Raw genomic sequence first — 23,293 nt, forward strand, 5'->3', positions numbered from 1 at the left:
ACCTTAAGAGGTATGGGAGAGGAATCTTAAGGTTACCTTAAGAGGTATGGGAGAGGAATCTTAAGGTTACCTTAAGAGGTATGGGAGAGGAATCTCAAAACGAGGTATGACGGATGATAAAGGATTTTTGTAAAGAAAAAAGTTGTATAAGAAGAAACATAAAAGTTTGTGGGCTAGAATTTGGTGTTTAAGAAGTGTACTGAGGCACACAGGATGAACAAATTTAGGATGTAAGGAACCCTTTTGGCTCCTAAGGTTCAATGAAATAAATGATTGAATTAGAAGTGTACATCGTAAAAAAGGGTAAAGTGACTTTAAATTATGATGAAGATGGTCAGAGGTGAGGTCATAGATACTATTTTTGTACTAACTATTTTTTTTAACCTTTGATCGCACCCCTACAAAGGCCATACAACCACCGCCCCACTACAATCACTACAAAGGTGAAATTTTCCAGTATAAAATTGGTAAAGTGACCAAATAAATGTAGAAAAAAAAATAGTTCCAGAACCAAAACGACTTTTGAAAAACTATAGTATGTACACTAACTTTCATTGATATTGACTTGACCGAAATATTTTTTGTTGAAGAGTTTAAAACAAAATAATTACAAACATGAAAACTCGCTTTTTTTACCAAAGCCAAAATAACGCCTGTAAGATTAGGTCTACGACTTACAAATATTGTTTGATGGGGGAACTAATTATGGTGAGTTCGTTTATAGCTATTTGAGTGTATGAAACCACTCATGAACATGATTAGACATATTTCATTTTGGAGGATTTTTTCACACTTTTCATCATATTAGGACTACGTTTGTTGAAGTGATTGAATGGGCGGGATTTAAAAGTGGGAAGTGTATTGGATAGATGGATGCAAAGATGAATGAAATTCTAGTAGACGAAGATAAAAGGAAAGGTCATTCGATCTTGCAGTGCAAAGGGCGTTATATATAAATATGATATTGCGATGATGTACTGAGGATTTGAATTGAAGAGAGTTGATGGATAGAATGACTTGTTAGATAAGGAATGCCTCAACACACTTGCGTTGTTAAAAAAGCCTTTTAAAGTTTTCAATCTTTTAAACTATAAAATTTGAGAACAATAGATAGTTAAACTGTTTCTATTGTTACTAAAGAATAGGTTTAACTTTATATTATTTTATTTCATTCATGTTGGTCATATCTGAACATTTGAACTTGGCCAATCGTATATTTGTTTTGTATTATCTTCTTTATAATAATTTTTTTAAAGATCTGAATCGAATCTATTGAAAATTATTTATAGCGATGAACCGACCGCTGTACTCCAGTGGTAACTGGAACATTATGATAGTGTATATACACTTTTAGTACATCGAAAAGATAATTTCAAAATATCTTTATTTCATTTTTTCATAACTATTGAATTCAACAAAAAATGATATGGTTATATATACACCTCAGAATTATCGGACTCAGTGTTGTTGAATCTTGGTGACTTTAAAAAAAAATTAATGACGTATCCCTTTCGTTTTATTTACATTACATAGCTGTGATGTAAACGACGCCATTTGCATGAACCATCATTCCGTCACTCTAATGGTCCTGTCCATCAAAGTCATAATCGTTAAAACAAAAAACAAAGAAATAGCAAACCCCAACGAATGTCATTTATATTCCCTTAGGTTCCAGAAGAGGAGGTGTTTGCTAATCGTTAGAGATTATATAACTCCTCCAACATTCGATCCATATTACTCTCGATTCTCCTAATCGAGACGTGAATATCGATTAGAGGGAATTTGTAAAATGAGGTTTGGCTTCATTGTTGGCTCACGTAATTATTATGGCTGTGGCCAGTGGTTTGGACCAAGGTCGTATTTAGAAGGCATCTATAATTTGTTTAGTCGGAGCAATACGCTTCCATTTGCCGAATATACAAAATGCTTGGTAAACAAAGAAAATAAAATTAGACGGGTAACCATGGTGAACGTTGGGGTTATATCTACTATCAATTTTGGTTCACACTATTTTCACAATATGTGGAGAAAATGGTGGGGGAGGAGGATCAGCAAATAAACAAAAATTATTTATTCGTGCCGAACTGAATTTCAGGTCTTCATCAGTGTTAAAGAGAGAGAAATACTTTATTTATCTATGCTGCCCAAATACATCAGGTTGCTACATACACAGCATACTTATCAATCCGTAATCGGACAAATATAAATTACATGGTATAATAAGATATAAAGAAAATAATTTTTTTTCCCTACAGTTTCGTTTTAAAATCAATTTCGGTCTATACACCAAATACAAATATTTCAATTCATTCCTTTTTTCTTTCCCATTTCTGCTTCTCCAATTTCACCATTTCACAATTTTTAATTCACCCGATCAACAAATTCGCTCTCCGGAATTCATCCTCCTAGATCCTCTTCAGTGACCCGCTAAACAAATTCACTATTAGACGGCAATGTGAGATCAGACCATCATTCATAGTCACAGCAGTAGATATATTTACCAAAAACAAATAGATACATTTTACGAGAATAAGACTAACACATAGATTCAAAGGAAAATATAATAAAAAGCCGGTTACAAGAAATACTTGAATGTATAAATAAGTTTAAAAAAATAAATAAATAATAGTACTAATAAAATAAAATAATTTAATGAATAAATAAGTTAAAACACACAAATCGACAGGTTCACAAATTAAAATAAATAAATAAAACAATGAATAACTCCGAGCTAATTCCCATGCAGGTGATGGTGTATGATCCCTAGGGAGTCCAAAATAATATTTTCTGCTAAGATCGCAATATCCTCGATGCTAACACCTAGGCCTTCTAAGAAGCTCCTTGTTCTATCTGGTATTGTTCCGCGAGATCCAAACCAGAGGCCTCTCACGGTGAACTCTTTTTCTCCAAAGGTCTCGCGGAATTTTTCCTTTAGGAAAAATAAAACAGAGAAACAACTGCCTTATGATAATCAACTACTTTATTTTCAATCCATCGTTTTATATATTTCTTAATTGATTCTCTGGATGATAGTTGCTATCTGTTTTTGTTTTGTCCTAATAGAGACCTGAAATTTAGGTTGAAACGTCGGCACGAATAAATCATTTTTGTTTATTTGTGTTTACTTGCTGACCGCACCCCCAGGCCATGTTCTCCACTTATTAATTTACGATCAAAAATTAACACCTTATTATTTTCATAATAAAAATCCACAAAATAAACATAAGCGAAACTAAGGAAAACCTAAATATGAGCAAAGCGAAGTTGGTATTTGATATGCCTTTTTCATCAATTATTATGGTTACATATTTTTATTTTTTATTTCCACATTTTGATCAATTTTGAAATTATTAATAACTAATATATTCATACTTCTTTGCATTATATAACTTCATTTTCATTTTATTTCCTTAATTATGTTATTTTACCCTATGTATGTATGTATGTATTGTCCTATGTATCATTTTATTTTCCACTCCTCTCATCACTTCATTTTATTAATTCCATTATGTAAAATTATTCACTTTATGTCATTCTGTTTGTATTTTCTATACTTATTGTGGTTGTTATCCTGTTCTGTTCTTAGCCCTGATGAAGGCTAGAAACTCTGGCCGAAACGTTGGCACAATTAAATAAGCTACACCAACTTGTTTGTGTTTCATTTTGACCGCACCCCCAACCATCATCTCCTAGTAGGTTATCCAGCTATCTCTCATAATGAGGATAATAATTCATATAAATGGTACTACATAACCTATAAATTCAATTTCCTTCCTAGAATTCTTATCAGTAAGTTTTTAATTTAATTTTCTAGACATAGATTGTTTCTATAAGTTTATATTTGTGCAATTTTAAATAAAATATAAATCGCTAAAGTTACCTGACGAGATTTGTAACAATGTATTAGCACCCAATTGATGGACTTTTAAAATATCAAATCTAAAACTAGAGTTGATCGAATTGAAGTCATCTGATATATTTACAATAGGAGGCGTAAATGTTTTTCAATTTATTTTTTGTTTAGTTAGTATTATTTTTTTCTTCATCCAGATGGAGTTCACGAAAAATTCCCATAAATGTTTTTATTGGCTATGTAGAGATACTTTTTATTAATAATTACAAAATAAAGCTAATAATTATATTACTTACAATAAGAATATAAAATAAAAAAATTCTAACTAGTAAACCTCGAGTCTGAAAGCAGCTCGGGAACCATATCTATGTAGATCAAATGCGGCACATCTCATATCAATTACTAAAAATGATTCATCAACTGGAGGTTGAATATCACTCCAAGACATCCCAACATTAAATTTTTATTTATAGTGTTTGAATGTCTTGATGGTATGTACCGTTTTCAGTCGATGCGTCTAGTTAGACTTATGATGTGAGATGTGCTGATGATGCCTCAGTTGGTGAAACGGTAAACAGGGTTGCTTATTGATAGTTACAAACTGTATTTACTGATGGTTACAAAGGCGTAAGTTTCGGCTTTGTATTTGGTTTCTTCCGATTGTATTTTGGCAGTTTTTTTACGTCCCTTATTGAGCTTTTTCTCTTTCATACTAAAACTAATTATACAATTCACCCCTCGGCCCAGTCAAAATTAATAATTTATTTTTCTTGTGTTATTAAATCGTTTTTAATTGTAAATTTGAAGTTCTTTTCTAAATACTCACTTAATACCAAGTATTGAGTATATAATTTCAGTCGATTTTTTTTTTACAATGTCTTTCAATTCCATCAATGTTGAAGATTAATACCTTCCGAAACCATTCTTTTTTTTTTTTTTAGTATACTGATTCGGGACCGCCGAAAAATAAATATTAACTGAACCAGGTGGGAATCGAACCCACAACATTCCGAACCAAGCTCTCTGGGACCTACGCCCCAACCCACACGGCCCTAGTATACATATATTAGATTCTGTTTTTCTTTTTTTGCCAGAAACATGACCGCTTCACACGTCAACTCAAAGTAGAGATTCGCATAACAATATACTTTTACAAGGTTTCCCAATCTCTTTTTTTTTTTAATGTTCGAATGCTAGCCGTAACATCCAGGGCATGACGGTCAAACGTGATTTGGAAACGCCTCGAAATGATTCATTGGTTCATTGAACGCGGCGATGCAAATTCACTTAATAATTTTATGGCGTGAGAACTCAGTCAAAGCAGTTTGATGAAGCGTGATGTTTAATACAATACTAAATAGCAAAATATTATTGAATCTGTCTTCATTAGGGGTATTCATGATGTTGTGTTAAATGTTAAATGTTTTACCATGTTAAATGTTATAACTATAGGATTGTGAGCAGCCCTATTTGAAGTCATGTTAAACATTAAATGCATAAGAGCCCCTAGCGGATTTTCTCAGCAACTTGTTGTATAAGCCTTTATGTTTATAACCTTCCTTCCAGACCCTCATGTTATTGTTTACTTCAGTTTTGATTTAAGTAATTAATTACAACATGCCTAGAGTGAGTGAAAAGTGGAATTTGTGTGAAAGTTTAGCTTATGAAATGAAATGAAAAAATAACTTTATTCTGGGACATATGTCCCCTAAGAATAATTACATGGTTCATATAGTGAGATTTTTATCTGGCGAGCGTTTACAAATTTTCAGATAGTAGAATGAAATTACATTGTTTTTTTTACTGTTTTTTTTCTCAAATGTATCATTAAAATTATCCATTCTGGTTTAATAACAGGGATATGAATACCACAAATACACGAAAGAACTGAGCTGTCACAACAACAAAAATGGCGGCGATCTCAACTGGTCTATTGTGTGACGTCATTCACCATTTAACAGACCAAGTAACAGACTCTCAGCCATGTTAAATGTTATTTCGTTTTACCACGGTAAAAGAAGGCAATTTTTTTCGATTTAACATGAGTTTTTCCATTTAACACGCTTTAACATGTTAAACCAAAGATCATGAATACCCCTATAGAATGTTACTTGTTTCTTAGATTCCATACATTTATTAATAAAATTATAGTTGGGGTATTCATGATCTTTAGTTTAACCTGTTAAAATGTGTTAAACGGAAAAATTGAGAAATATTTCCTTCTTTCATCATGTTAAAACGATATAACATGGTTGAGAGTCTGTTACTAGGTCTGTTAAATGGCTAATGACGTCACGCAACAGACCAGCTGAGCTCGTCACCGTTTTATTTGTTGTCGTGTTAGGTTACTAGCTCTTATTTTTTGCTTTGATTGTTTTAGTATTGTTTTGGATGTTTTTATAACTAATAAAGCAACGAATGACAATAATAATAATGTAATGACAGTTGTCAATTAGCTCATCTTGATTCTCTTCCTCACAAGTTAGAAGATCAACAAGACATGCAGTAGCCAAACTTTTACACAACTTCCACTTTTCACTTAATTTAGGCATATTGTAATAAATTACTTTACTTACTAATCAAAACTTAGAAGAAAACAATAACATGGAATTTTGGAAGGAAAGGTTATAAAGCAAGGTGCTCAGAAAATCCGCTAGGAGCTCTTATGCAGTTAACCTTTAACATGACTTGCAATTGGGGTACTCACAACCCTATATTTATCACATTTAACATGGTAAAACATTTAACACAACATCTTGAAATGAAGTTATCGGATTGAAAATTGTAAATTTAATTGAGGTGTCTGCAGTAATAAGGAATAAAAATTTCTCATTAAAAAAAAAAAAATAACCCTTTCTCATGATAAAAAAGTTTAACGATTCGACTTTCAGTTCCAACATTTTCTACTAGACAAGAGCACTATCATTTCATTGTAGAAGAAGGATTAGATAACTCTTCGGCCAGAAAGTTTTTAAATATTTTTTATAATTTTTATAAATATTAATATAATTTTTGAATAAATTAACTAAAATATTATAAATTTTCTTTAATTGACAAGTAAAATCAATAAATAGCCTAGCAATAATACAGTAAATTTACTTTTTAAGGTGTTAATAGGAGGAAAACATTAGTTTCAACTTAGTACTGCATGGGTTTTTCTTTGGGCCATCATAATCTTATGGGCGAGCTGTTGTATTTGTTGAACTTATTTAGCTTTATTTATATGAAAATTGATTTATTTTTTGTATTTTTTCATGTATTAGATGCTATATAATTATTATAAGTGTTTCTGATGAGTTCCTTCTTCCTCAGATATGGCCTCCTGGGTGCCAGTGGTTGTGGTAAGACAACCCTCCTCAGCTGCATCGTTGGAAGGAGGAGGCTCAACACAGGAGAGATTTTCGTCCTGGGAGGAAAACCTGGAACCAAGGGCAGCGGAGTTCCCGGCAAGAGAGTGGGCTACATGCCACAGGTAAAAAATATATATATTGTAATAATTTTAAAAAATATAAAATTTAAAATAAAAAGAATCTAGATCGTTTTATGTATTTTTTCAAATATAAAAGATAACTTGGGTTCAAATTAAAAACACTAATATCAAATGGATAATAGAATTATATTTAAACCTTTATAATATAAAAAAGACTCTTAATTTTATTATATAAAAAGAGAGACTCTTAATCTCAGGGCGTGTCGTTACTAGACAATCAGAACACTAACACTTTTACTATTAACTTAAATTAATTAATATCTATTTTACAATGAATTCAAATTTAGTTATAACCAAAACTAACCAAGCTCTACGATTTTCTTGATTCCTAGTGTTTTCTTTGTTCTTCTATTGTTGTGGCGTCCAAAAATGGCTGTTCACAAGTTGCCTCTCTCCTAACAAAATGGCTTCCAAGCTTTCCCGCTTCCAGCCGAAGTACGTCCTCTCACCAGGCAATCCAAAAACAAAGAGTGCTATCCCCTCTCCCGCTATCTTCGATGTTTACTGATCAATCCAAAATAATCGATTTTTGTTACAATCGATCCGCTTTACTTGCCATGGTTTGTGATGTGAACAGTCTGTTGACAATTGTTATGTTTTTCTATTTCATGTTTGATTTTTCTTTTTCTATAATTACTGTATAGAAGCAACAAAGGTTGAAAAACTTCAGTCCATCTTAACACTAACAACCCAACGAACACTTTGGAAGGACGTGCACCGCCATCTTTCTTGTTTAAAAAATAACGTATTTCTTTTAGACAAAGAAAACTGGTTAGCTTGCTTTATAATTTCAAAATAACAAATAACAATATTAAAATTATACATAAAATAAAACATATCAAAACCCTTTATACATCAAAAATATATTATCTACTCAAAAAGAGCATATTACAATATATTAAGTGATTTGATTTTGTTGATCTTAAAGGATGCTCTGTCTTCCAAGTTTAAGAAGAGATGGAGTGGGTCTAGCATTCCAAAAATCATATTTAGCCTAACTATGGTTGAATGGATTATTATTCTAAATGGACAAGATATGGAATAAAATATGTTAAGACATTAGGATGTTGGTCTGGTGAGGGTCAGAATGAGAAAGAGATCGGTGAAGAAGGTTCTTAGCAACATTGATTTTTTGGTGATATGATGATGGGAAAAATAGTTGAGAATTTTGCCTGAACAATTAGGTTTGATATATGAATCAGTGGATAGGTAGCCATTGCAATTCCTAATAAGTAGGTCAAGAAAAAGGAGGGAATGGTCAATTTCAGGTTGGACAGTAAAATACTCGGTCCCATAATTCTGTTTCTCTCTCAAAACTTAATTTTTATTAAGAAATACGTTGACAATCTTTTCCTTGTCCTTGATCCTGACAGAATCCCCAAAATCCTATCAGCCTTTAACTCCTACCACCCTCACCTTTGGTTTACTGTTCAACCTGATATTCCTTCCCTTCTCTTGACTTACTTGTCATTAGAGATTCCATTGGATTCCTATCCACTGATTGTTATACCATATCTTCCCATTTTGGCAGACTCCTCAAGTATTTTTCCTTACATCCTATCACCAAATCATTATTTCTAAGAGATGAATTGTTATTATTATTTATTTATAGATGGTGGCAGTTGCAGTTCCTTGATAGTGGTAATGGGGGTTGATACAAATAAAATTAGGTTCGTGAAAAATTTCACTTCACTTGCTTCATGAAATCTTTATATTAACCAACATAAAAATAGAATGCTAAATATTCTTTGCAAGTAAAGACAGCTTCCTTTTTTTTCTGGTAAAACTACTTCCTTAATTCAGTGTAAAGCTGAAGGTTTCTATAATAATTGTAAACCAGTAATTTTTATTATAGAAATAAAGAGAATTTATTTCTTTTAAACAAGTTTATTAATAGAGTGAAATTAAATAAAATTTACGAAAAATAATCAGTCACTTAAAGCTTGTAAACTTCGTTCAAAGTTGGTATAGAACAAAATTATCTATACCTCTGGGTAAAGCAAATACAGTTCTACATCTCTGGGGTATAGGAAACCACATCACATTTCCCTAACTTTACAGAAGAGAAGTGTTGACGTATGTTTTCCTCCAAATTAATGTACACTGGATAAAGCAAAAATGTTGAATACAAATATGTAATAATACTAAATTAGCAAAAAATGGACATTTCGTTCTTTATCGCTGAAGTATAGAAATATAATAATTCTTATGATTAAAACATAGGTAATTATAACCAAGTATTCTTTTTGAATTGAAACTTCTTTACTGGCCTTAAACTTAAGAAAAAAAAAGTTATATAGGAATAAATTGGTTTCGTGACATGAGATGAAACGAAAGTAGTGGGAGAGAAGCAACACAGATCAATTTTAGTAGGAAGATTTTTATATTGTAATAAGAGATGATAGGAGATTAGAGGAGCTTAACATCCCCATCAGTACCATTCTGATTGAGTGAACTCCTGTTATCTCATTATCTTCTAACACAATATAAAAATTTTCCTGATAGAATTGACTTAGAAAATGGCTGTTCTATTCTAATTATTATTATTCTGGAACTACTTTTTTCTACCTTGAACTATGAGGGGAAACCCACGATCATGATAAATAATATTTTAATGCATTATTTCATTTCTAGGAGTTTCACTTCTGTCAGGTAGTCCAAAACTGTCTCAGGTTTTTTTTTTGCTTTTACAATATTATTTAAAGGTTTTGTGAATAACAATGTTACTTTCACTGGATGGTGTGTGTCCCAGTTCTGACTGTGGTTTTATCTTTCAATTAGGAATATAGTAGCTCTCACATAACTGTATTATGTAACCACTCCACTCTTCTTCTTGGCTCTATATGTTAAAGATATATACTGATATTTTTCGTCTCATTTAAAATTAAATCAAAAAATGTTAACTGTTGTAATTAACAGAGCAGAGAAATTCGCAATTGAACAATAAAATGTGAATATCGTGAAAAATATTTTTTAAAAATATCAATATTAATAGTCTGGAGAAAACATTATTATTTTGATGATAAAAGAAAATTTATAATTTATTTCATAAGTCTGAACTAAGAATTATTTACAATTCATTAGTAATACTTTTGAAATATAGGTTTATTAGAAATCTTAAATAGTATATTAATGCATTATGTCAATAAATAACATTTATTTATTCATTTTTATATGAATATTTTGTAATTTTAAGTTATAAATTTAAATATTTGAATGATTTTTGTTAAGAGATTGGAACAATGAAATCTAGACAAAACAAACGTCGATTGCCATGCACTAGTAATTATCAGTATACACCAGCAATAAGAACTTGGAAAAGTGTTATTTTGCATACATGAAGTGGATTAAGTTTTCGAAAACTTAAAACTAATCAACAATTATTTTTAAACATAAAGAGACAGCAAAATGATAATTAAAAAGATTAATTATATATATATAATTAAAATTATTATTAATTTTAATATAATAATTAAAATAATATAATTAAAAACTTAATTGTAATATTACCAAATAACACTGAACCTTACATATAGTTCTTTTTATGTGAGACCAACTAAATTCTTCTTTTCCAATTACCCTGGTGTATGTACATATTAACAGCTTATAAAAAAACTGAAAAAAAACAACTACGTATACAAAGAAATACATATGCCCTAACAATCCAGGGTTTTTTGTTTTTAATTTGTTCCATACTATTGTATGTTGCCTTGTCAGTAATAGGTTTTTCCATAAGTCCTGATTAGATCCTCATTTGTGACACTTATGTATTTTCTGATGACAAATTCAATCAATAGTAGATATAACAGAAAATAAAACTAAATATACAAGATTTACATTTATGCACCACATGCTTACAAATATTCTTGAATGGAAAAAGTCTTGCTTTTTTCCAAATCAACATATTTTCAGTTTTGGCACATAAGAGCCTCCATTAATGATTAAGGACTAGTTGATTGTTATCTTCATTACTAAGACCAATCGCATTATTCTTCCAATAGTTCATTGTTATTTTTATTACTAAGACCAATCGCATTAGGTTAGAAAGAAGGTTTTTAGGCTCAAAAATCGTTTTGATCATTTTTATAGTTATAACAATCTTATAGATTCTTTACTGGGTGAGTTATCATTTAATATAATCAGTTGTAATGAAAATCTCTTCTTTATTAAAATCTTTCATTAAAATGTATCATAAACAACGTTTCGGTACCATGGCTCCATTATCATGTAATGCTATGTTGTCAAGTTAGAGCATAAATCTAAGATTGTGCATGATGGTATTACGAATAATATTAATAGAAATTTCTTGCACAATCTTAGATTTATGCTAAAACATGACAATATATGTTGAATGGCAATATTAGAATTAGCAATGTATTTGTGACTAGAAATAGATATTATTTATTTAGATATTATTGGATCCTCATTTTTATTATATTATTTCTATCATCTTTCTTTATTCTCAATATTCTATTTATTCACTAAATGAAAATTTATTATTCACATTAACATCCTTCGAGTTATTTTTATTATTATTATTATTTTTTATTTAATTTTCATTTTAGTAGTTGTTAATTAAATTATTAATTTTATCACTACAGATCAATTCATATTTTACTTATCTAGCTTAAAATTTTTTTATCCTCTACAACACCCTATTAGTCAAAATTGTAATAATTGCATTTCACTTGTGTCTATATTTTTATGTGTTATTTAGGCACCAACCGATAGATGTTGTCATCAGGTCGAACCATATTGGATGTAATTTTTTTGATGAATAAAGTAAAACATAAATAAATAAAAAAATACCTGATAATGGGGCGATGACCCCAAAACATTATTTATGATACATTAAAATAAAGAATTTTAATAAGGAAGAGTTTTTCACTACAACACATTATAGCAGTTATAACCTTATTAAAGGGAGCATTCAACTTTATGCATAATATTGCTCTGTTTGTAATCCTAATTTTTAATTATTATGTCTAATTACGTTTTTAAATTATTTATGCATTCAATCATCTGTCGACTTAATGGCTTGTTAAAATAATAATAAATGACTGTCTTTCTCTTCTCAATTCAAAGGTCATATAGATTGTTTTAGTTAGATGATGTGAGCAACACATTAAAATCAAAACCTATTTGTAAAAAATCTACACGCTGTATGTTATTACTCGAAGGTTCATCAATTATAGCTTATTATTCCTCTAATGACACTCACTTAGACTCTCAATGGCAAGTCTCAAATTATCATCGAAAGCTGCCTCTTTAACAACAATGGCATAATTGTTTTCAAATGCATTTATTAAGATCTTTGAAAAGCTTTTCATTGTATTCAAAATTGCTTAATTTACTTTTTTTTTATTTTGGTGTATTGCAAATTACTTCCAGATATATTTTATTAGAAATTTAAAACTTGAAACTATAGCTAATGTAAAATATGCATTCAAGTTTTGCAAACTAATTATATGACTGGAAATCTAATCGCTAATTTTCATTCACCTCAAATATTAATCTGAAGTACCTTCAGATTCTTGGATTAAGTAAATGATACAACAGATATTTTTGTAAAATGGTGCTAATAAGTATTAAATACAGCGATCATTTAGATCATTTAGACTTTATTTTTTCCTGATAAAAATTTGTCGATCCCACGATTAGAATTGCCATTTAGATGTAGACCATATTGAAAATTTATCGAATGAATTTTCTAAAGGATTAAAGTGGTACTAACAATTATTAGGACTGCTTCAAGTATGTAATCTTTCTGATGAGAGAACAAAATTTCATATAAAATATTTATGTTTAAATTCTACAAGAGATCAAATGTAAGTTTTAATAAGAGTAGGAAATAATCCATATCCAAATTTTTATTTTTGTAAATATAAAAATGAATAGGATTTTTTTTTTTAACTTGTGCTATTTATTATAAATTATAATCTTATACTTATAATTTATAACAAATTATAAATAAATAATAATAATTATGATATAACTGTTATAATCTTACACTGTTCAAACATTAACGGCTAGTTTATTAGAAATGAGAAAATATAACAAAGAATAGCCACATTTTTTTTTTTTTGCCTCTCAATGTGTCAATTGAATTACTAATGATTTGTTAATTAAAAAACTATTTTAACTGCTTACTGCAGACTTGATCCCTGATAAAGACCTGAAATGTGTGACGAAACGTCGGTTTCAAATAAGTACTTTTTTATATTTGAGTACCTTTTTAGACTGCTATCCAGACCATCTTCCTTTACTTCTCCACAGTAAAGTAATAATTTTCTAGTTTTACTTTTTCATTCACATTATTTTTCATGTTTATTAATCAAATTATTATGTTTTATTTACTATTTATATTAACATAATACTCTTTCAATGTTGCAGATATTATAATCTTAACAGCTTTTGTTGTCATGTTTGATTTTTTTTTCATATTATCAAATGTTCATTTATTTTCAGGAAATCGCACTGTATGGCGAATTTTCCATTAAGGAAACGATGATGTATTTTGGTTGGATATTTGGTATGGAAACTCCTGAAATAAACGATCGTTTACAATTTCTTCTCAATTTCCTTGATTTGCCTAGTCAAAGCCGATTGGTTAAAAACCTCAGGTGAGTTTATATTTATTTTTTAACTACTTATTTTTTTTCTTTTTTAAGAGCATCAAGTTTAATATATCTTAATTTATTCATTTCTGTTTTCATAATTAGTACTTTAATATTATTTTTTAATATTTTCAGTGGTGGACAACAGAGGAGAGTGTCCTTTGCTGTTGCTCTGATGCATGACCCAGAACTCCTAATTTTGGATGAGCCTACAGTTGGAGTGGACCCACTTCTAAGGCAGAGGTTAGTAAAATTTAAAAAAATAATAATAATTTACTTACATTTAAGAGTTTCAAATTAAAATAAAGTAAGTTCTATTTAATTATAAAAAATTTCAAAAATTAAGAAAAAAATCAGAGTGTTTTTTGACTCTGACTTTTTGTAAATAAAAATCTTAATGTTACGAGCGAAAAAAAAGGTTATTTTTGTTGATATTTGATCAAGTCTGGCACCTAGGACTGCTATACAAGATCCGTAAATTCCTACCCCCTACATACTTCTTCATTATCCGTTCTTATCTCCCCAACAGATTATTTCAAGTAAATTACAATGGCGTTTATTCATCCCTATTCCGTCAGTCTGCTGGTGTACCTCAGGGTAGTATCCTCGGTCCTATCCTTTATACAGTTTTCACAGCTGACATCCCAACCCATCCTAACACTATCCTCACCAAGTATGCCGATGATACATGTCTATTGTCGGTGAACAATGTCCTTACATTTTATCCCAAACCCTCCAATCCCACATCACCACCCTTGAAGAATGGTGCCAAAACTAGAGGATTAAAATTAATTCCAATAAATCCCACCAAATCACATTTACCCTTCGTCGTAAACCCATGACCTCTTGCCCTACAGTATCCTTTAATAATACCCTACTTATTCCTGTCGAACAGATCCGTCACATAGGACTACATCTGGACAAACGACTGAATTGGAATCCTTATACAAGACTAAAAAGACAAGAAACTGCTCGTCGATTCCGACTATTACAACATTTACTAGACAAACGGTCTAAATTTCCAATCCATTACAAAAGACTGATCTCCATGACCATTATAAGGCCTATCTGGACCTACGGAGTTGAGCATTGGGGCTCCACTAAACCATCAAATTCCTCCCGAATCCAATTCTTACAGTCCAAAATCCTTCATAAAATCCTTAATGCTCCTTACTTTGTCACAAATAAAGTCATTCATCAGGACCTCAATGTTCCATATGTTGCCAATTTGGCCAGAACCAGATACCGTTCCTTCCATGATAAACATCTCAACCATCCAAATCCACTTGTTTCTAACCTGGCTTCTCCTTCATTACCTAATAATCCTTCTAGGCGTCTGAAAAGAAGATGGTCTCGAGATCTACTCTAGAAATGTTATTGGAGTTCTATCAATGGGTAGATTCTCCACATGTTTGTATCATGTCACTATCTCACCTACAGCAAATTTACTTGTTGTATATATGTTATACAGTTGTAAATAAATGAAAAAAAAAAATGTTTGTTGATAAAGTTGCAAGTCTCAGTGAGTTAGTTAGTCTATGTATATTTCTTGAAAAAAATAAAATAAAGAGCATCATTTGACTTTCCTTTTACATTATTTTTTCAACTTTTATTTTCAGTATCTGGAACCATCTCGTACAGATTACCAAGGATGGAAATAAAACAGTAATCATTACCACTCATTACATTGAAGAAGCAAGACAAGCTCATACGGTAAGTTTATAATCAATCGTTCGATATTTTATCAAAATAATTATTCAATTATTAGAAACAGACGCTAATGGAGAACATTGGTAATCTTTACTTCAGATTATTTATTATTAGCCAATCCTTACTGAAAATTACTTTAATAATTAAATAAAATTATGTTTCATTAGGAACAAAAATTATAAAAAAAATTAATATATAGGTTCTTTACTGCATGAGTTTTCATTAATATTATTTGATGTAATGAAAATAATGTTCCTCATTAAAATTTGTTATTTTAATGAACCATTAACAACATTTTGATCTATTTTCACTACATCTAATAATATAAAACAAAAATTATATTATTTTATTAAAATTTTAATAAAACATGATAACATCAATAAAATGATTACAAAATGTTATTAAAATATCTCAGATTTCATTTACTCAATTAATGTGAGCAATCAAGATATTTTGCCTTAAAACAATTTAATAGTTTTTCTAATTTGTCTATTTTTTTTCTCTGGCTCAATTTTTCTTTCATGGTAATTCTTTTTCGCTAATGGTTTTTTATAATTGTAATTATTTTATTTAATTAAATAATTATTTAATTATTAGGGATATTGCTCTGCCAGGCACTAATGGAGAACATTGAACAAACTATATTCAAACTATTCCTGTATCATTGGTGCAAAGCTAAAACTATATATCTGCAAACATTCTGTGGTTTTGTAGCGTTTTAATGTGGTTTTCTATTCTCTTCCCAATGCCAAAAAGACCTCACTGTGATGTAACTAATTAAAAATTTAAAATGTTCAATCAACACATATCAAAATTAGAAATTAGCTTCCTCAAATCAAACGCACCAACACATTGCTCTCAGAAATTTTTATACATAACACTTTGGCATTGGACTTGCGATACTATTTGGACAGAATTCAGCATAGAGATTTTTATTATTATTGATCTTGAAGAATTTAAAACAACAATAATTAATGAATAAATATATTTTAATTTATCTAGATCCTTTTATTTATTTATTTTCTATTCTTTACCAGATCGGGTTGATGAGAAGCGGTCGGTTGTTGGCAGAAGAATCTCCTCAAGTTCTTCTTTCCATGTACAACTGCCAAAGTCTCGAGGAAGTGTTCTTAAAACTGAGTCGAAAGCAAGGTCAGGAAAATTCTCCCCAGGATGCAAATTTGACAAACAACATCTCATTGGTAAGTTAGTTGAAGGTCGTATTATATTATTCATGGTTTACATTATTCAAGTTTTGATGATTCCATATTTTTAAATATGCACTATATTATCCTCTTGGGTTTAAAATATTAACTGTTCTTCAATGATTTAAAGTGTTAAACTAATATTAATTCTATACTGGTAGAGGAAGGGGGAGGTGAGTGGGAATTAGCATTTTCTCTAATGATTTATTTAAACGAATTGAATATTTATAATTTTAATTTATTTTGAAATATTCCCCAGTTATTTATCTAATCACCATAAAATTTGTTTGTACACACAAAAAGTTAAAAAAAAAAATACAATTATTTTTTATAATTTAAATTTACTATGAAAATAATTCAAGGAAGGGGTAGCTCATTGTGCTCCTAATTCTAGTTCTACGAATTCCAAGGACGTGGGTCAAATCTGGCTGTGACAGAATTATTTTCTGTTTCACTGTTAACGTGAGTCTGCTCTGTGGGTTCAGGGGCACTCCAGGATCCATACTTTATCATGCTCTAACTACTTTGTTTGGTATGAGTCCTGGTAAACTCCAGTGTTATGCACAAGTTATGCCTCAGTCATTTTCATTCTTTAAAACTTAAAATGGCATAAGTTTCTTGCAATATAATTATTAAATATTATATTGCAATGAAAATAAATTATACATATTAAATAATATATTTATAAATTAAATTATTATATTACAATTTAAGTATATCATACATAATATTACAAAATAATAATATGTTATATAATTTTTGGAGTGGGTAGCTCAAGGGTAAGGCATTGTGCTACTAATTCCAAGGTCCCAGATTCAAATCAGTCAGGGTTCAAGTCAGACCTGGGAGTTCAGGAGCCCTTCAGGGTCTACGAATCCTCATTAAGTGGGTACCCTTAATTGGGTAAAATCTGACAGTCGAGGATGATTCTAAATAAATCACTTCCTTGCATAACCATTAGTCTGGTACCAGTACTTCCTTACAAAGTACTGCACCCCTGACTCTTAGTGGGTTGTAGCAGTACAGATTTAATTTTTATAAAATTAATAATCTATTACAGTTATATATTGGTGGAAGGAGTAATCATAGGATAAATGTTGATACCACCCTTTGACTTTTAACAACTGCCAGCCAGAAATATTCACAACATGAAAAATATGTTGCCCTTGAATTTATCAAAATGTTTTACACATTTTGACAATAATGTTGCCAGTTCGATATGAACGCGGCTTAAGAAACACCTAAATTTGTTCTAGGCTTGCCTTCACAACTTTTACAGTGGGCTTAAGAGGTCCGGGGATCACCAATAATCAAAGTTTCATAAACCATAAATTAGAAATTTTTGTTGTTAAGATAATATTTTTTTAAATAATTTATACTAAAAAATGTTGACTCAATCCAAATGTTTGAATTTTCACCCAACATGTTAATGATTTATTTGTTATTTAATTCCTTAGGCAACTCTCCATTGGGGTAAGAAAGAAGAACCTGTGTATGTAACTGAGGAAAGTGGTGTCGTTGGCTTGAATTTTCACCAAAGCAAAGAGATACTGATTCAAGATAACACCAATGGGCATTATGATGTAAGTTCATTTTGATTTTCTGTTCAAACTGCTCTAATATATCATTGGTACAGTTTTACAAATCTTTGTGGGGCTGTTTTTATTTTTATCAATTGTACATACCTTACAAACTCTCTTGATTTACGTGAGCCTATAAATATTCTTTAGGAAACTCTTTTATGACTCAATATCTTGGGAACTATATTCTTCCATTTTCATAGACATTATAAAATATATTTCTTAAAAACTCTATCAACATTTGCATTAACTTAATTAAGATTCTATTCAACTTCTTTAGAGAATGAATGGAGTAGCAGTGGCACAGAGCTCAAAAGATGACAGCGTTCAATGTGATGAATGTTCTGAGTGCTGTAATCTCACAACCAAGGGTAAAACAAAGGCACTTCTTCAAAAGAACTTCTTGAGAATGTGGAGAAATGTTGGGTAATTACTGATTTATTCTTTTGTCTAATTTTTGTCATTATTGAAAATAACATGGAATTTCATTAAGTAGATTTTGTGTTTTAATAATAACTGCTACACTTGACTAAAATTAAAAGAAACCGCTTGTAGATTTTGATTACTACAACACCTAATTGACAAACACTCTAAAGTTCCCAACTCTTATAGACTATGATAATCAGATCGATTTGGACATATGGAATGAAACTTTGGAGCTCCATCAAACCATCAAATTCCTCCCTTATCCAATCCTTACAATCCAAAATCCTTGATGCTCCTTATTATGTCACAAATAAACTCACTCATAAAGACTTCAACATCACATTCGTTGCAGATTTGGCCCGAAATAGATATAACTCCTTTCATTTCAAAATCCTTACCCACCCAAACCTTTTAGTTCTTGATCTCTCATTATTAACAATCTCAGATAATCCTTCGAGGTATCTGAAAAGAAGATGGCCACAGAATCTTCTAATTCAAAGCAATAATTGAAGTACAACCATTGGAAGATTCCTTCTTAAGATTATCATGTGTTATGAATTTACTTATTGTATTGTTTTAATAACTTGGAATTTCATTTAGTAGATTTGAAATTTCAATAAATAAATAAACCAATAATAATTATAAATTTGGTACCTAAAAAAGTTAGCATAATTATTTTAACATGTTGTTATTTGCATAATTACCTCATACAAAACTACAATTTTCCTTTCCAAGCTTAGTTGTTAAGATTATTGACAGGAAATATCAAGCTGGTTTAATTTCAACTACACTGTTTTACGACTTGTGGTTTGGTTGTCCAATCTGTCCAAACATTATCCTGGATCATCATCAACACAATCAAGTTGTATAATTGGTTGTATTGTGTATGTGCCCACCTTTAGAATACTTGAAAAATAAAATTAAAACACAATTCGACATCCAAAAATTTGATTGCTCTATGTGATTCTTGGTGTAATGATACCGAAAATTAACTCAATTTTATTCCATCATCCATAGATTTTTTGAAAAATCATAATATTTAATGCCACTTTTATACCATGAAAAAAAAAGAAAGAAAATCATTTATCAACTTCAAAGTTTTAAAGTATCAAATGGATTAATTTGTTTTTAACATCTTCTTACATCAATTACCTTTATCGCTCGTGTATACTTTCATTGAATTTGAATGTTTAGATACCATTGAAAAGAGAAGTTTCTCTGATTCTCATTATAACAATAATTTACATACTTGCTAGATTTTATGAAAAGAAAAAGTCACAAGGACATACAGTGTGATCTTGGTAATCCGCACTAAATGCTGCAATGTGGTATTCGGATTACTGAAAAGTTCTGATAACAGAAAGTATTAGAACAAATTCAAAAATATGAAGGTAAATCATTATTTTTTTTTACATATTTTATTGGAAATTTGACAGTTTGAGATTTTAAAAAATTAATCTTTATTAAAGAAGTCAGTGATTTATTTACTTTTTTTGTTTCTGAGACTTCTTCGGAAAGTTCTTTACTTGTTATTCTCTCAGATATTGTATGAGAAGGATTTGCTGCCATGGTATATCATTCTCTGCCCACTTCAGACAGTGATTGAAATGATTTATGATTCTTTTTTTTTTTAATCTTAGGTTCTATGAACGGATTTATTTATTTTTGTGCTACAAAACTGGCATGACATATCATGATTTTTTAAATAATTTGTATGCGATGGAATAAAACAGAACTCATTTTCAGTTACAGCAAGGTTACTTTTTGTAGATCAGTGTGGTTAAATTTCATGAAGCATCGATAAGAAGAATTATATATGTTTCAGTGTTATGCTGTTTATATTCGCTTTACCTGTGATGCAAGTTATACTGTTCTGCCTCGCCATTGGTCGAGACCCTACTGGCCTCCATCTTGCCATTGTCAACCAGGAAATGAACTGGACTTCCAGGAATTGCCCTGTCTACCAAAATTGTACTTTCCAGTATTTGTCGTGTCGATATATAAATGCGCTACGGAATGATACAATTATAAAAGTAAGTACTGTCTTATTTATGTTTTTATTGTTTGTTTATAGTATTTGTGTTTAAAAAAATAAAATAATTATAGCTTAAACTTACACAGAGAGGTGAGAAAAATTGTCATAGTACATTTTTGAAAAAAGTTCATATAAAATGATAAATTTCATTTCATCTAAGGATATTAAGCTTAAATCTGGCTTCTAGTGGTTATATATTGAATTTGACAATGATAAAGACAATTAAATGATGATCATTTGTGGAAATTATAAAAATTAATACTTTTTTAGTATCAATTAGCGTTTCAATGATTTTTTCTCTAAACATTTCAAGAAAGCCTAACAGATATTTCTCGTTAACAGTAATATTTCTTTCATGAAAAACCATTAATTATTCTAACATTGTTTAAATGACTAAACAAAAAAAAGTCTTTAATTCAGTCAAGTTAAATAAATTTTTGGAGATGATTGGGGTGCTTAAGTAAAAACTTATTTATTAGTGCTAACGTTTTGGCCAGAATTTCAGGCCTACAGGACAGAAAACAAGATAACAATGATAAATATTAAATGATTTTACAGAGTAACAATGAAAACATAAGAAGATAACAGACAATAAAGATACATAAGTAGTATTGAAGAAAACTGTGTAATATTGTAATAGTGTAATATTATAACAATATTGAAACTGTATGTAATAATATGCAAGGAATATAGTAATATTAAAATTAATAATGAAAGAAGAAAATAATATAGATATGAAAATAACTAAATAACTACATGTATAGATTGGAAATTATTTAAAATTGAAGTGGTTTACAAAATTTAAAGAAAAATGTATATGTGATTAATTAAATATGTGAGTAGAATAACAAAATTAAAGAAGTAGATACCAAGTTGTATAAGCTAAGAGTAGTAGTAAGTAGTATAAATAAGAGTAATTAGATGTGTTTAACATAACTAACATTACATGAGAGAGAAAGAATAAGGAAAGATAGTAGAAAAGAATAAAAGTAACACACCGTCAATGTCCAAATAAGAATCAAATTCATTTAATGTTAAGTTAGTAAATTAATTTGATTCTGTGCTCGATAAGCCAAAAAATGTGCTACTATCAATGTTTTTTTTAAAGTATCAGTATAAGGAGACAATTTTGTCTTTTGAGTAGTTTTTTGGAAAAACTGAACCATTCACAGAGCATGGCAGGAACCATTATTTCTGACTCACTGGGACTCTTTCAACATCATCTGTAGTAAACCATGTTTACGCTTTTTGATTTTTGAATCTATGACAGAAAATAAAACCAAAATGGTTTGTAGTTATTATACTTGTATTATTTAACTTTCTCTCTTTGTCTTTATATAAATGCACAAATCTATTTGAACATAGAAGAAATAATAGTTATTTATTATCAAATTGCCTTTTTCACTCATGGGTAAAATGACACTCCCTCTCGGCTAATGATTTCTACAGCTTCTAAAAGGTTTTATCATGGGTAGTGCCAAATGACAAGCCATAGGTGAAATATCAAATATGTTCTTATATTAGCACTCAAACTATTATTAATAATTAATTTATAATTTTTTATACAAAATAAAAAAAGCACAGATTTAGTTTACACCCAAGTAGTAGTATTAAAGCTTTTCAGCAAAAAGGTTTACTAAATAGTTATTATTAAAGGTTATTAAATGAGAGTATTCTTAGGATTACTATCTAACTGTCGACGATGCTTTGGAGGCAGTAAAAAGTGGTGAAGCATGGGCCGTATTATATCTCAATAAGAACTTTTCAAGAGAACTGACTGCTAGGGTCGTTCTCGGTATCGATGCCGATCCGGAAACACTCGAACTATCTGAAGTAAAATTGTGGATGGATATGTCAAGTGAGTTGTCACAAGTTGTCATCGTCATTTGTATTGTACCTTGTTTATTCTGTCTATGCAACGAAAAGTCCTTTTGTCTAGTAGATCTTGAATTTTTAAATAACTTCTGTGTTTTGATGGAGTGCAGTGTCGTGTGAAATGCTTCGTTTTGCTGCTTTTTTTTGTTTTTTCATGTCTTAGTGAAATGCATTGTTAATTTGTGTATTTAAATAATTTTAAAATTTTATTTGTGTAATTAGTAATATTTGGTTCCAAATGTTTTAAAAGCATAATTCTATTTCTCTCCTGAATAGTTAAGTATGAAACATCGTCTATACCATTCAAGTTCTATGATCAAAGTTATGTGACTGCTAATAGAAAAGCTTTTCTAAGAAAAAAATTTTCTGATTGTATTTGATTTAACATTTTTTTTTTTTTATGGCATAAGAATGTGTAGCCCTCTTACATACAAGGTGAGAAATTCTTCGAATGAAACAAAAAATTTAATTAATATTACTATTAGTAAGTTAAATATAATAT

At 29.8% G+C, this 23,293-nt stretch overlaps 1 protein-coding gene across 9 annotated transcripts in view; it reads left to right on the forward strand.

Moving 5' to 3' along the window:
- The window catches only part of snu (snustorr), a 524,182-nt gene that overhangs the window by 492,491 nt on the left and 8,398 nt on the right, over positions 1 to 23,293 (forward strand). For 8 of the 9 annotated variants that reach the window (XM_067049629.1, XM_014418364.3, XM_067049627.1 and 5 more), the window contains 8 exons: positions 7,166 to 7,325; positions 13,812 to 13,966; positions 14,096 to 14,203; positions 15,580 to 15,673; positions 16,708 to 16,872; positions 18,333 to 18,458; positions 18,736 to 18,881; positions 20,707 to 20,914. In XM_067049629.1, coding sequence (XP_066905730.1) covers positions 7,166 to 7,325; positions 13,812 to 13,966; positions 14,096 to 14,203; positions 15,580 to 15,673; positions 16,708 to 16,872; positions 18,333 to 18,458; positions 18,736 to 18,881; positions 20,707 to 20,914 — 1,162 coding nt within the window. Of the gene's footprint in view, positions 1 to 7,165; positions 7,326 to 13,811; positions 13,967 to 14,095; positions 14,204 to 15,579; positions 15,674 to 16,707; positions 16,873 to 18,332; positions 18,459 to 18,735; positions 18,882 to 20,706; positions 20,915 to 22,596; positions 22,775 to 23,293 lie in introns of all 9 variants that reach the window. The other variant, XM_067049626.1, reaches the window with a different exon arrangement.

This window comes from Halyomorpha halys, unplaced genomic scaffold, assembly GCF_000696795.3.
Source record: "Halyomorpha halys isolate HHAL.00 unplaced genomic scaffold, Hhal_1.1 Scaffold2.1, whole genome shotgun sequence".
Taxonomy (NCBI): domain Eukaryota; kingdom Metazoa; phylum Arthropoda; class Insecta; order Hemiptera; family Pentatomidae; genus Halyomorpha; species Halyomorpha halys.